This window comes from Typopeltis vanoorti, chromosome 3 (genome assembly GCF_054136105.1).
Source record: "Typopeltis vanoorti isolate ZY-2024b chromosome 3, IOZ_Tvanoo_1.0, whole genome shotgun sequence".
Classification (NCBI taxonomy): domain Eukaryota; kingdom Metazoa; phylum Arthropoda; class Arachnida; order Uropygi; family Thelyphonidae; genus Typopeltis; species Typopeltis vanoorti.
Window position 1 is genome coordinate 129,788,635 of NC_143551.1, and position 15,075 is coordinate 129,803,709.

The 15,075-nt window shown below is 36.3% G+C and overlaps 1 protein-coding gene across 5 annotated transcripts in view; it reads right to left on the reverse strand.

The window, feature by feature from the left end:
• LOC150108566 (cilia- and flagella-associated protein 53-like) overlaps window positions 1-15,075 on the reverse strand; it is a 119,662-nt gene that overhangs the window by 5,232 nt on the left and 99,355 nt on the right. For all 5 annotated transcript variants that reach the window (XM_090416007.1, XM_090416004.1, XM_090416006.1 and 2 more), the window contains one exon: window positions 14,170-14,312. In XM_090416007.1, coding sequence (XP_090272133.1) covers window positions 14,170-14,312 — 143 coding nt within the window. The remainder of the gene's footprint in view (window positions 1-14,169; window positions 14,313-15,075) is intronic.

The window sequence follows — 15,075 nt, forward strand, 5'->3', positions numbered from 1 at the left end:
GATTTCATTAGTCAACCATCCACTTACATTAAAATGTGCTATCTTGAGAGCACTAGCAAATAAATACAGTGGTGATATCTCTTCCTTCTAATCCTTCCATCCATGGAACTACCCCAAGCAGATTTTTTGAAGATTATTATAGTCAACTGTCTTATAATATACATAAATTCCTTTTTCTTTGATTCTTCTGCATGTCTATTCACCCTTCAAGTCAAGCCTACATGATCACTTCTTGCCAATCAGAGCAAGGATAACATCCCAATTATAGTCAGATCCTCTGATGCTAGAACCAAATCCAAAATTCTTGAACCTTGCATTTACTCTACTACATGTTGCTTAAGACATTCCATTAATAATATGCTGTTTACTTTTCCCAAAGCAGTATAAAATGCTGTAGTTAAAATCTTCCATAATGATCACTTGTTCATTTGCCTACTAAACTGCTTAAGCAAATCCTACCCTTCACCCTCTTTGTTCACTGGCCTATAGCAACATTCAAATATCTGCTCTATCCATCTCACACCATACACTCTCAAAACCATTATTACCATTTCCCTCCAAATTCTGCACTCTGAAAGGACACAATTTATCATTTATCATAAATAACTTTTCATCACCCCCATTATTTATCCTTCTTATCCTGATGAAATGTACTATACTGTTCTACTTATATTCCTGCCAGGACATCCTCCAGCAGTTCAAGAATCCAGCAGTCTGAACTGGCTGAAGCTATTAATGACCCTGGTTCATTCCCTCTGTTCCTGATACTCCTGGCATTTGTGCAGAGAAGCATCAGTGCATAATCACTAGTCCTATACTTATTATTATTCCTCCCAGACTTCACGTGACTCTGCAATATACTATACATTTTCCCATCTCTCATGACTATCCCACAAGAGGCCAACCCTACAACCATTTCCTCCCCTACCTTGCAACTCTAGTTTTCCTGCCTTAACCCTCTCACTTTCCCAGAGAACTGCAATCTCCAAAATGCCTGGATTCTTCCTTGTTTCTGTTCCCCCCCCCCCCTTTTTTTTCTCACAATTAGTTGAGCATCTCCAACTATGCAGCCAATTTCTTCTCCATTTGAGGATACAGCAGTAAAACATTTTTCTACAGGCTGACTACCTGATAGTGCAGGTAGTCAATGCATATGTTGGAGGCTTCCTGATCAGCTGGGAATAATCCTGCTGCCACTTACCTGCCAGGTCATGTCTGGGGGGAGAAACCAGGCCAATGGTATGCCCCTCCTTATGTTTCCTGAATCAACCACTGTAACATGAAAATCAATCACATAAATGTTTCATATAAATCATATAAAAGTCAATCATATTGTCGGCCTGGTTGGCTAAGTGGTCAGCTTATCTGCTCTCTGGCCAAAAGGCTGCAGGTTCTAATCCTGCCGTGGGCATGGATGTTTGTGATTGTCTGTGAAAGTGCCAGTGGACGGTAGATGCTGTTGGTGTAGACGATGATGATGCTAGTTGCGGTTCGTTGTAGTTGGCAGATTGAGTGGTGGAGACAGAGAATTATAGAGTAGGTGCCCTCCCTCGATCAGTCATTGGACTCCCTGGAGGTGTTATATAATAATAATAATAATAATAATAATAATAATAATAAATACGAGCATTATAACTATAGATACAAAAAAAAATTTCTCATAAAAAATAACAAAAAAATCTAAAAATATGAAAAATACAACAAAAAAAAAAACAAAATTAATAATAAAAATATGTCCCCCTCCAATAGATTACCACGTTATAAGTTGATAGTCAAACTAGAAGGTTTTTTTTTTTTTTTTTTAAAATAACGAAACCTGTGGTGAGATCATAATTTGTGCGTAATGTGTTACAGAAGTAAAAAAAAAAAGTTCTGAAGCCCTGCTACACAGACCAAATTTAATTTAAACTGCAGTGATGTTCTCACTATTCCTAAAGTATGGGAAATTGTCATACAAAATTGTGTAAAATAATTATTATTATGCACGTTTAATGAGATTCTATTGTAATCATGCACCCTAACTGTATGTTATTCCTGTTATTGTTTAAACTACTGTACTGATGATGTCCTATGATGCTTAGGATGAAATATTTACAATTAAATAATTTTCACTGTGGTTAATATGTGTGTTTCTTTTAATTATAAACTAGAAGATATCAGCAGCATCCCGGAAGAGTCACTAGTGGTATGCCTCAGGGATCTGTTTTAGGGCCATTAATGTTTAATTTGTATGTTAATGATATTGTGGAAGATTTGAATAGGGGTATTCAGTTATTTATAGATGATGCAATGTTGGGAAGGGCTATGAGGAGTAGAGCAGATATTATGGCCTTACAAGAAGACTTGAATAGACTGAGTGAATGGGCATGGGAGTGGGATACAAGGACAATGTTACAAGATGTAAGGGTTTTAAAATTTGGAAAACAAAGATAGGATGTAAAATTTACTCTTGTTGGGGATATATTGTTGGAGGTGGAGGAAATAAGAGATTTTGAGGTGATGGTTGATAAGGATCTAAAATTTAGAGGATACATTGCCATAATTGTAAGGACAACACAATGAATTCTGGCAATAATGCAGACACTGGCTCGTAGAAGTAAGGAAATTCTTAGTTTTATTGTATAAGGCCTTGATTAGACCATATATAGACTACTGTGTACAGATTTAGTCACTTGGCGTTCAAAAGGATGAAGAGATATTGGTAAGGGTCAAGAGGTGATTGACTAAGGTAGTTTGTGGTCTCAGGAATGTTGAGTATGATGAAAGGTTGACAAGATTGCAATTTGCTATTATTATTATTATTATTATTATTATTATTATTATTAGACACCTCCAGGGAGCCCAAAGACTCATCGAGGGAGGGCAACTGCTCTACAACTCTGTCTCCGCCACTCAATCCACCAACTGACCGCAACTACACCAATGCCATCTACCTCTGACCACCACAAATAGTATTTCCAAAGACAATCACAAACATCCATGCCCACGGCAGGATTCGAACCCCTCAGCCTTTTGGCTGGAGAGCTGATACACTAACCACTCAGCCAGCCATCATGGCCAAGTGGCAAGATGTTGTTATAGCCAAGTTGTAAGATGTTGTTATAGGATTGGTGTCGATGAGGTTTTTCATAAAATGGGGGTGGGGAAATAAGAAGTCATCCCTGGAAGCTGTATCAGGGAAGGTATGAGCAAGAGAGTAATAAGCAGGTTTTTTGCATGGAGAGTTGTGAATGATTGGAATGCAGTGCATGAGAATATGGTATTTGCAGAGATTGTGAATGTATTTAAGGCACAGTATGATGAGCTGTGTGTATGACAAAGGGACCTTCCACAATGAGTCTTTGACTCCATAGGGTCTTGGTATAATAATAATAATAATCTTTAATCTTTTCATTAGGAAAGCATTTTCATCATGCACTTATTAAGCATCTGTAATCATAGAACTGCCCTACAGTGTTGTCTCCTTACTCTCCCTTTTTTTCATTCACTAATATATCTTCCTAATCTTCTCTCCCACTTCTCCTTTCTTGCTCTTCCCTCTCATCTCCTTTCTTACTCTTCTATATTCTTGCTTGCCACATCTCCTGTTGCCCTAGTTCATAGTTTTTTCTGTGAAAGACTGAGTAAATGTGCTTTTTCTTTCATTCTTGATATTCTTCTTATCTTTTAACACTTCATTCATGTTCTCTTTCTTCTGGCACACCCTTTCATCATTTGTCTTAATAATGCAAATTAATAATGCAAAATAAAATAAAAATGGGAAAATGTGAGTGTTGCAGAGCCCAAAGAGAGAGAAATGTAGGAGTGAGCTCTGCAACACTCACATTTTCCCATTTTTATTTTATTTTATTTTAGGAAACATTCACATCATTATCTTATTTTTGACATGAGCACTTCTGACACTCACTTTTCTAACATTCCCAACATACTCTCTCATCATTCTTGCTTATCACCCACACCTCTCACTTTCATTAGTAAATATCTCACACACATCATGTCCCACAATGTCCTTCTTATTAAATTCATCAAACAATGACATCTTGGCTGTCATTGTTTGTAATCAAATTAGCCAAGCAAATAAGAAAAGGGTGATCATTATGGGCGATTTTATTTATGGCAATATAGACTGGGAGGATGAGATAACAACTGGAAGTAAAAAAAAAAAAATGAGTTTCTTGAATTTTTGAGGGACAACTACCTCAGACAGTATGTAACAGAGCACACACACATACAAGGATTGAGGGTCTTGGATTTGATCATCTTATCAGAGAATGTAATTATAAATGAGGTGTCCCACCAATTGGTGAGAGTGACCATGGTGATTACCTGGGTGGTTGCCAGCAGTGTGAGGAGCAGTGGCGACCTGTACATAAGCACTGCGACACTGCAGCACCCCCAAGGAAAAAATGAAAAATTTTAATTTTGTTTGTGCTTATAAATAATAACAATGCTTACAACATTATATAAATGCAATATAACACGTTAAAGGTTACAGCTTATGTTTTGACATTGATTGAATAATTAATAATTGGAATCGTCGATTAACACTTTAGATTACGAAACAGATGCACTGCGATCTAACGCCAATATTCGTTTGCGCTTGTCATTGCACATTACGTCATTCCCACACTGCCCAAACAGCAGTTTATTTTTAGTATCTATATGCACGTTATTTCTGTGAGATATGAAACGTTTATTATTAGTGCGTGTGCGTAATGAACTATTTTTTGTCAATCTTATTTTATTTTGTTAAAATAGCATATAATTATTTATTTATTATAGATACAAGGCTGAATTATGACAAGTGTCACTGTTGAAAATATCATCATCATCATCACCAAATTCCTGATGTACCCTCCAGGGATGCACAGGATATGATAGTACTACGTGAAAAATTTGCATCATTACTAACTTCCTATCTACAATTTTCCTCCAAATCAGTTTGTTACTTGTCAAGACTCCAACATTATCAGATCTTATATTTCTATCGTCTAAGGCACTTTATACCATATCAATCCACCTATATCTTGGTCTTCCTCTGGGTCATTTTCCTGCCAACCTGCCAGAGAACACTTTTTTTGCTCATCTTTCCTCGCCTATTCTGTTTAAGTGACCATACCACCTGAGATTAGCTCTGCTAACGCATTCCTGGATGCAGACAATGTCAAGTTGTTTCCTAATATCCTCGTTTTTAATATGATATTGCCATTGATGCCATCTGTTCACGCCGCTAATCTTTCTCAGGACTCTCATAAGCTGCGGTCTCTAGTCTTTGGTCTAGTGTTTTACTTACAACCCAGCTCTCAGATCCATAAGTTAAAACTGGTTTGAACACCTTCTTGTATACAGCTAATTTAGTGTTAAGACTAATTTCTCTCTTATTCCATATGAATTAATTCAACTGACTTCCTACCATACCAGCTTTGTTGATTCTGTTTTCTATTTCCATATTTAATTTACCATCTTCACTAAAAATCGTACCTAAGTAACTGAAATGTTTCACTTGTTCCAGGTTTACCCATTCAAAACACTGTTGACATTTTCAACGATTCTACCTATTTTCATTGTCTTTGTCTTTTTATTGCTGACCTTCATACCATATCTTTTTCAACAGTTATTCAATTTAGTCAGGGAATCTTGCAAACTTGTAGCGGATTTATTTAGAAGTATAACGTCGTCCGCATAAAGCAAAGAGCTGACATTAACATCTCCAATTCTGATATCATGTTTAATACCACTTTCCTTCATAATGTGATCCATATAGATAATGAATAACAGAGGAGATAATGTACATCCTTGTCTCACACCAGATTTAGCATTAAACCATCTTCCTGTACTTCCTTCAATTCTAACTGCTGACTTACAACTCAAATAAAGACTAAGTATTGCTTGATATAATGTCCCATTGACACCATATAACTCTAGTGTATTGAATAGCTTCTCTCTTGGCACCTTGTCATATGCCTTTTCCAGATTGAAAAAACTTAAATACAGATCTCTGTTATATTCCCATGCTTTCTCAACTAATTGTCGTAAAGTGAAGATCTGACTTGACAGCCTCAATTTGAATGGTATCCAGCTTGTTCTTCATCAAGCTTTTCTTCCACAATTCTTCTCAACTATTTCTCAAGTATACTGGCAAAAATCTTACCAGGAATACTCAGTAGAGAAATTAGCTAGTTTTACACAGAGTTTAGCTTTCTTATATTTGTTTCTGTATTCTCTAAGCGCACAAGATGAGTTATTTGCCAGGAACTTTTGATATGCTTTCTTCTTTTCCTTCACTGCCTCTTTAACTTCCTGTGTCTACCATGGAGTTCTGATTTTTTTATCCTTGCAGACAACCTCACCACATGCCTCTCTGGCTGAATCAATCAGGGTTTTCTTCAAGGTTTGCCACTGAATCTCCAAGGTTTGGTTCTTGTTCTCAAATTCTTTCTTTTTATTTTCAATAATCTTTGTGTATTTTAGTCTACAGTTCACATCTGAGAGCTGCTCAACTTTTATTCACTTTAAAACTTTCTTACATGTTATTCTTTTCAATATGAAATTCAATTTTATCATGCTCAAGACTAAATAGTGATCTCTTCCAATTTCAAATCCTCTGTACACTCTGGTGTCCTGCACCAGGGAGAAGACATCACTATCAACAATAACATAGTCAATGAGACTTTTCTTATTCCTTGCCTCTTCTCTCCATGTGAATTTGTGCACATTTTTATGTTGGAACATTGTGTTAGTAATAACAGTCCATTTCCTGAGCAGAAATCCAACAGATATTTGCCATTATTATTAGCTTTGCACTTTTCTCCAAATTTTCCCATAATATTTTTGTATGTCTGACAATCACTTCCTACTCTGCTATTTAGATCCCCAACAAGGACTGACTTTTCCTTTTTCATTGTGTCAGTAGCTTTCTCTATAGCCTCAAAAAATTCCTCCACTTCTATCTTAGTAGAGCATTCTGTGGGACCATATGCACAAATAAGTCTCATTGTCTAGTTCACCATTCTGATATTTGCCCACATCACTCTACTTGAGACTGCCTGCCATTCAAGAAGATTAGCCTCGTATTTAGTGCTGAATACTATGGCTACCTCCTTCTTTTCCTTGATTGTCATTGCCTGAATATAACATTTTGTATTTATTGCTCAGAAAGATCTCACCAGTTTTTGTCTTTTTTGTTTCAGTCACTCCTATTATGTCGATCTGATACTTATCTAATTCCTCAGCTAACTCCATTTCTTTGCCATTGAAGCTTCTTATGTTGATAGTACCGATCTTTAATTCTGGTGATGTTGAGTTGGGGTATTCTTTCAGATTTGTTCCAGCAGCTGACTTTTTGCTGTTTTCCCTGGTTCCCTGAAAACAACGGGGGCCTTGTTTAACCGGGCGACGCTCCAGCCGGTATGAAATTTTGTCATGTTGTACCATCATTTTTTATTTTGGTTTAACCAATAAGAATACAATTTGGTCGGCTAAATCCCAAATTGCCAGCCCATCCTCGTTCGTTCAGTGTCCAGGTAGATACCCAACAGGTTGCACCACGAGAAGGTGAGGATTGGACATTAGGACAGAAGACCTCTTCAGTTCTCTGCATTCCTTTAAAGGCTATGTGGAGGTCTCCTCTCAGTTATACAGCTTTGACCCTTAAGCACCCCATAATGAAATGTAGGGTCTTTAAATTTGGGATTCATCCAAGACAACTTGCATTATTCTAGTGGTGGAGCTATACAAGAGGAAGTGGAGGAGGTAAGGAATTTTTGGAGTGATGATATAGAAATAGAACTCCAGGTCAAAGAGTGTTGGATTTGCTCATAGCATCAGAAGAGGGTCTCTGATAAGAATATGGTTATTTTACAAGTGCCAGTGATAATGCTGTGCTTTCTTGGGAAGTATCTAATTGTATTGATGCTCCAATTAGAACAGGTTATATGCTGAACTACAATGCTAGAAATTATGATCAACTTAGGAGAATACTATCTTTGGTCCCATGGTATCAGTTACTGAATGGGAAAAATGTCAGTAATGCATGGGAATCTTTAAAAAAGTACTTAAATCAGATGGTATCTGAATGCATCCCTAGTGTTCAAAGAATAAATAGATTGGGAGTGAAATGGATGTGCAAACCTTAATAAGCAAGAGATCCACAAGAAGAAGAAGATGATATGGAAAGAATATTATTATGCTGCAAGCAAAAAAAAGAATGAAATCTGAAAGAATAACTTTATTGAACGCAGATGGTACTTGAGTGTCAGAAGCTAATGAGATTGTTCAATTAGAGTGCTCACTTTGCTAAGATATATCAACCAGGTGTATGCAACATGCTGCAGTGCTACTGCTACATTGGATGAACAGTTAGAGGTTAAAGAGCTGTTGTATTACCTGGATAAGAATTTGACTATAGGGAGAGATGGAATATCAGCTCATTTGCTAAAGGAATGTTCAGCTGAATTGGCTAAGCTTTTCACATGTTTGTATAACTTGAGTCTCAGCTCAGGAATGGAAGGAATATATGATAGTTATGTTGTACAAGGGTGGTGCAAAAAAAATTGATGTGTCAAATTACTGACCTATTAGTATCGCTGATGTGGTAGTGAAGATTTTAGAGAAGGTGATAAGAACTCGCATACAGAAATGGGTAGACAAACAAGAAGCAGCATGGGTTTACTAAGGGAAGTTCATGTTTTAGCAATTTGACCATACGAGTATTTTATAACAATGTTACGGCCAAGTTGGATAAAGGGAATGGATACACTATGATAACGTTGGATTTTCTACAGCATTTGATGGGATACCACATGAAAGGCTGCTGCATAAACTGGAGAATATGGGAATATAAACTCTTGACTTGGATCAGGGGATGATTGATAGACAGATATCAAAAAGTGTTATACAGTCAGTGTGAATCTGCCAGATTTAAGGTAACCAGTGGTGTACCTCAGAGTTCAGTCCTTGGGCCATTATTGTTCAATCTATAACTCAATGACATCAGAGAGGGTCTGACATCAGATGTGCAATTGTTTGCTGATGATGCAAAGATAGACAGGGCAATCAGGGATGCTACTGATATTCAGCACTTACAAAATGGTTTGATTAGGCTGGAAATTTGGACAAACGAAAATGGCTGTCAGCTTAATGTTAGTAAGTGTAAAGTTATGCACTTTGCCGTGATTAGATTTCCAGCGGCATATTATATTTGGTGGGGGGGGGGGGTATGCTACAAGAAACTGAGGAGACAAGGGATCTTGGCATATTGGTGGAATACGGCAAAAGTTGCAAATACAACTCAGAGGATAATTGCAATGTTGAAGCGAACCTTGACATCTAATGATAATGAAGTCATTTTGCCTCTTTATAAAGCTTTGATAAGACCACATCTGGATTATTGTGTATACAGATTTGGTCTCCTGGATTCCAAGGGAATAAAGAAGCTGTGGAAAGGATGCAAAGAAGAGTTACAAAGATTATATCTGGATTATGGGATTTAGATTATGAGGACAGATTGCGAGTATGTGGATTACAGACTCTGGTTAACAGGAGAAAGAGGGATGATATGATAGAGGTCTATAAACTTTTGAATGGGTATTATAAGATAGCATCTGATGAAATTTTTTGTTATATGGAAGGTGGGAAGAAAACACAGGGGCATCTATGGAAGTTAAGTTTGTTCACAGTCAAGAAAGGGGTAAGAGTTAGGTTTTTCTCTCACAGAGCAATGAGAGAGTGGGATAGTTTGCCTTACTGTACTCAGATCTGGGGGGGGGGGGGTAGTGAGTGCATCTAGTGTGAATCAATTTAAGGGAGGGTATGACAGCTAGTTTGAGTGATTTATAGCCTCATTGGAGGTCTCAAATAATAATAATAATAATAATATTTTTTTTTTTTTTTTTAAAAAACATTTTATTATGTCTCAGTATAAATTACATCATCATCATCATCAAATTCCTCCCATGTACCCTCAAGGGGGTGTACAGGATATGACAGTACTACATGAAAAAATTACATCATTACTAACTTTCTATCTACAATTTTCCTCCAAATCAGTCTGTTACTTGTCAAGACTCCAACATTATCAGATCTTATATTTCTATCGTCTAAGGCACTTTGTAGCGTATCAATCCACCTATATCTTGGTCTTCCTCTGGGTCGTTTTCCTGCCAACCTGGCAGAGAACACTTGTTTTGCTAATCTTTCCTCTCCCATTCTATTTAAGTGACCATACCATCTGAGATTAGCTCTGCTAACGCATTCCTGGATGTTGACAATGTCAAGTTCTTTCCTAATATCCTCATTTTTAATATGATACTGCCATTGATGCCATCTGTTCACGCCTCTAATCTTTCTCAGGACTCTCATATCTGCGGTCTCTAGTCTTTGGTCAAGTGTTTTACTTCTAACCCAGCTCTCAGATCCATAAGTTAAAATTGGTTTGAACACAGTCTTGTATACAGCTAATTTAGTGTTCCGACTAATTTCTTTCTTATTCCATATGAATTTATTCAATTGACTTCCCACGATACCAGCTTTGCTGATTCTGTTGTCTATTTTTTTGTCTATTTCTATATTTAGTTTACCATCTTCAGTAAAAATTGTGCCTAAGGTAGCTGAAATGTTTTACTTGTTCCACAGGTTCTCCATTCACAACACAGTTGACATTTTCAATGATTCTGCCTATTTTCATTGTCTTTGTCTTTTTATTGCTGACCTTCATATCATATCTATTACAACAGCTATTCAATTTAGTCAGAGAATCTTGCAGACTTGTAGCGGATTTATTTAGAAGTATAACATCATCCGCATAAAGCAAAGAGCTGACATTAACATCTCCAATTTTGATATCAGGTTTAATACCACATTCCTTCATAATGTGATCCATATAGATAATGAATAACAGAGGGGATAATGTACATCCTTGTCTCACACCAGATTTAACATTAAACCATCTTCCTGTACTTCCTTCAATTCTAACTGCTGACTCACAACTCAAATAAAGACTAAGTATTGCTTGATATAATGCCCCATTGACATCATATAACTGCAGTGTATTGAATAGCTTCTCTCTTGGCACCTTGTCATATGCCTTTTCCAAATCGACAAAACTTAAATACAGATCTTTGTTATATTCCCATGCTTTCTTGACTATTTGTCGTAAAGTGAAGATCTGATCCTGACAGCCTCTATTTGGCCTGAATCCAGCTTGTTCTTCACCAAGCTTTTCTTCCACAATTCTTCTCAATCGTTTCTCAAGTATACCTGCATAGATCTTGCCAGGAACACTCAGTAGGGAAATACCTCTGTAATTCTCACATTCAGTTTTATTTCCCTTTTTATATATGGGTACTATGAGAGCTCTACTCCAATCATCGGGAATTCGTCCCTCTGTCCAGGCTTTCTGAACTATGCAGTGCAGCCACTGTAAGACTCTTATACCACCATACTTCAGCATTTCTGGTCGAATATCATCTACTCCTGCTGCCTTTCCACATTTCAAGCCTTTGATGGCTTTTTCTACTTCAAGTATGGATATGTATTCCTGACTGCATGTCTGGTCAGTGTTTTTTTATCACTGTGCTGTCATCACTGCTTGTTTCATTTAGCAGTTTTTCAAAGTAATTACTCCACACTTCAAGGATATCTTTTTCTCCTGTTTTCATTTCGCCTTTATCATCTCTAATTCCTTTTACAGCACTCTTTCCTCCATTCCTAAGCTTCTTCAACAACCTCCAGAATATTTTGCCACCTTCTTGATATTTATTTTCTATATTCTTGCCAAAGTCCTCCCATGACTTTTGTTTAGCTAGTTTTACACACTGTTTAGCTTTCTTACATTTGTCTCTGTATTCTGTAAGAGTAAAAGCTGACTTATTTGCCAGAAACTTTTGATATGCTTTCTTCTTTTCCTTCACTGCCTCTTTAACTTCCTGTGTCCACCAGGGAGTTCTGATTTTTTTATCCTTGCACACAATCTCACCACATGCCTCTCTGGCAGAATCAATCAATGTTTCCTTCAGAGTTTGCCACTGAATCTCCAAGGTTTGATTCCTGTTCTCAAACTCTTTCATTTTCTTTTCAATAATATTTCTGTATTTTAGTCTACAGTTCACATCTGAGAGCTGCTCAACTTTTATTCGCTTTAAAACTTTCTTACATGCTATTCTTTTCAATATGAAATTCAATTTTATCCTGCTCAAGACTAAATAGTGATCACTTCCAATTTCAAATCCTCTGTACACTCTGGTGTCCTGCACCAGGGAGAAAACATCACTATCAACAAGAACATAGTCAATGAGACTTTTCTTATTCCTAGTCTCTTCTCTCCATGTGAATTTGTGCACATTTTTATGTTGGAACATGGTGTTAGTAATAACCAATCCATGTCCTGAGCAGAAATCCAACAGATATTTGCCATTATTATTAGCTTTGCTCTTTTCTCCAAATTTTCCCAAAATATTTTTGTGTCTCACAATCATTTCCTACTCTACTATTTAGTATAAATTACATACAATAATAATATTTACAATATTTACAATAAGGATTATACAGAATTTTTGAATTTAGAATATACATAATTATAATAATAATAATAATAATAATAATAATTTATTTATTATTATTATTTTTTTTATGTCTCAGATGAATTGCATACATAGTTGCTGTAGTAATTATATATATATAATATTTATAATGCATTACAAGTGTGTATAACAGATACTTGCAAGTTAGTAATTTTCTTCCTCGAAACTTATCTGAGCTTATCTGAGGAAGATAATAGATGACAGAGGGTGGTGGTTTCATGGTTGTGTTCCTATACTGGTCACAAGCCAGGTGTTGATTTTAGTGTTTGTTGGTACGTGCTTGGAAGACTTCGACTGCTATTACGGTTTAACTTTTTTTTTTCTTTTTTTTTTGTGCAAATAGGGTTGGATTTAGACATGGTGTGTTTGTTTCTTTGTGTTCTTGTAGTGATAGCTTTTGAGAGGGGGGGGGTTGTCATAGGTGTGTGTGTGCATGTGCATGTGTGGTGGGGGAGAGAGAAACAGGAATTGCTCTAATTTTCATTCTTGCTATAATATTTATATAGTGCCTGTTTCAGCTCTCTGTATGTTCCTAGGTTTCTGTTGTCAAACGGCAGTTTGTTTATCATGTCAGGTACGTGGAAGTTTCGGGTGGCTTTGCCGTAGTGATTGTTGTACTTATATGTTATGTAGTTTGTTGACTGTGGCCTTGTTAGTTGATATGTTGTTCTGGGTACTCTATATGTTGGGCTGTAGTAGTGTTTTAACATGACTGTGTAGTGGCATAAGTGTTTCACCTTAAATATTTTGTGTTTTGTCCGTGCTTCCTGCATAAGAGTGGGTTGTTCCCAGAATATCAGTTTTATCATTTTATCTTGCAACCATTGTATAATAATAATAATAATAATATGAAGCTTAATGAACATATCAACAAAGGTGGTGAACACAACCCAGAAGATTTCTGAAATACTGAGAAGGATATTGACCAGCAGATATAAAAAAGTGCTGATTCCATTTTATAAAACCCTAATCAGACCACACCTAGATTACTGTACTCAGATCTGGTCGCCAAGATGTGAAGGAGATAAATTAACTTTGGAGAAGGTGAAGTTAGATAATAAAAATGATATCAGGTCTATACAATATTAGTTATGAGTAAAGACTGAGAAACTGCAAAGGTTGATGGACAGAAGACAAAGAGGTGGTAAGACTGAGACATTTAAAACTGTTGAGAGATAGTAACAGGATTGATAATGGGAAGATCTTTTGTATGATAGAACAAGGAAAAAAATGCAGGGGGACCATCCCTAGAAGTTGTGAATGGAAGTGGTAAGTAAAAAAGTGAGAAGTAGCTTTTTTTGCATAGAGGGTGGCTGGATCATGGAATGCAATCTCTGATAGGATGGCAAGAGTGCAAACAGTGAATGAGTTTAAGGAAATGATATGATAGACTTTGTGTTACTGAGATGGGCCTCCCATGACGAATCCTTGTGACTCCATGGAGGTCCAAAATAATAATAATGAATTTGTTTATGATTTGTTGACAATAGGCCTAATTTGTTAACCAATAAATGCTTCCAAACAAAGAAAAATTTAAAATAAGAATATTACATAAATTTATATCTAATTAGACTATAAAAATATGAATTACCACAACATCCTTCTGATGAATAACATTACGTTCCCTCAATTTCTTCTTAGCTTCTTCTAATGCTTTAATATCTTCTTCAGCTTGCTGTAAGACTTTTTTCCCATAATCTTGAATCATCTTTTGTTTGATACGATTTTCTTCCACTGAAAAGGTTTAGGATACCACTGTTTTAGATTTAACTTACAGAGATCTAAATAAACTTAATATCACATTTATATAGGAAGTAACTGAATTCTTGACGTTCATTTTATCTCTAATTCTGAAGTTAGCTAAGCTCTTAACACATTCAGTACAACTGATGCTTTAAAGCATCAAACCGTTATTTGCATATGTGCCCCTGCTGCTTCAAAATGTTGTAAGACTCATGTGTCTCTATGCTGCATAACTCAGTCTAGACTGGGCAGTCAAATCGTGTGGATGTTTAGACACTGTGCCAAGGTCATTCTGAATGGCCTAGGGCAGTAATTCTCAACCAATGGGGGGCGTGACCCCTATGGGGGGGATGCAAAGAAATCAAAAGAAAAACTAAAAAACTACTTTATTGAAACAAAAGCATTTAATGAAACTATTTATCGACACAAAAACAATATCATCATCATCAAATTTCGGATATATACCCTAAAGGGGTGTACAGGATATGATAGTACTACAAGAAAAATTTACATCATTACTAACTTCCTATCTACTATTTTCCTCGAAATCAGTCTGTTACTTGTCAAGACTCCAACATTATCAGATCTTATATTTCTATCTTCTAAGGCACTTTTTACTGTATCAATCTACCTGTATCTTGGTCTTTCTTCCTGCCAACTGGGCAGAGAATACTTGTTTTACTAATCTTTCCTTTCCCATTCCGTTTAAGAGCCCATACCAACTGAGATTAGCTCTGCTAACACATTCCTGGAT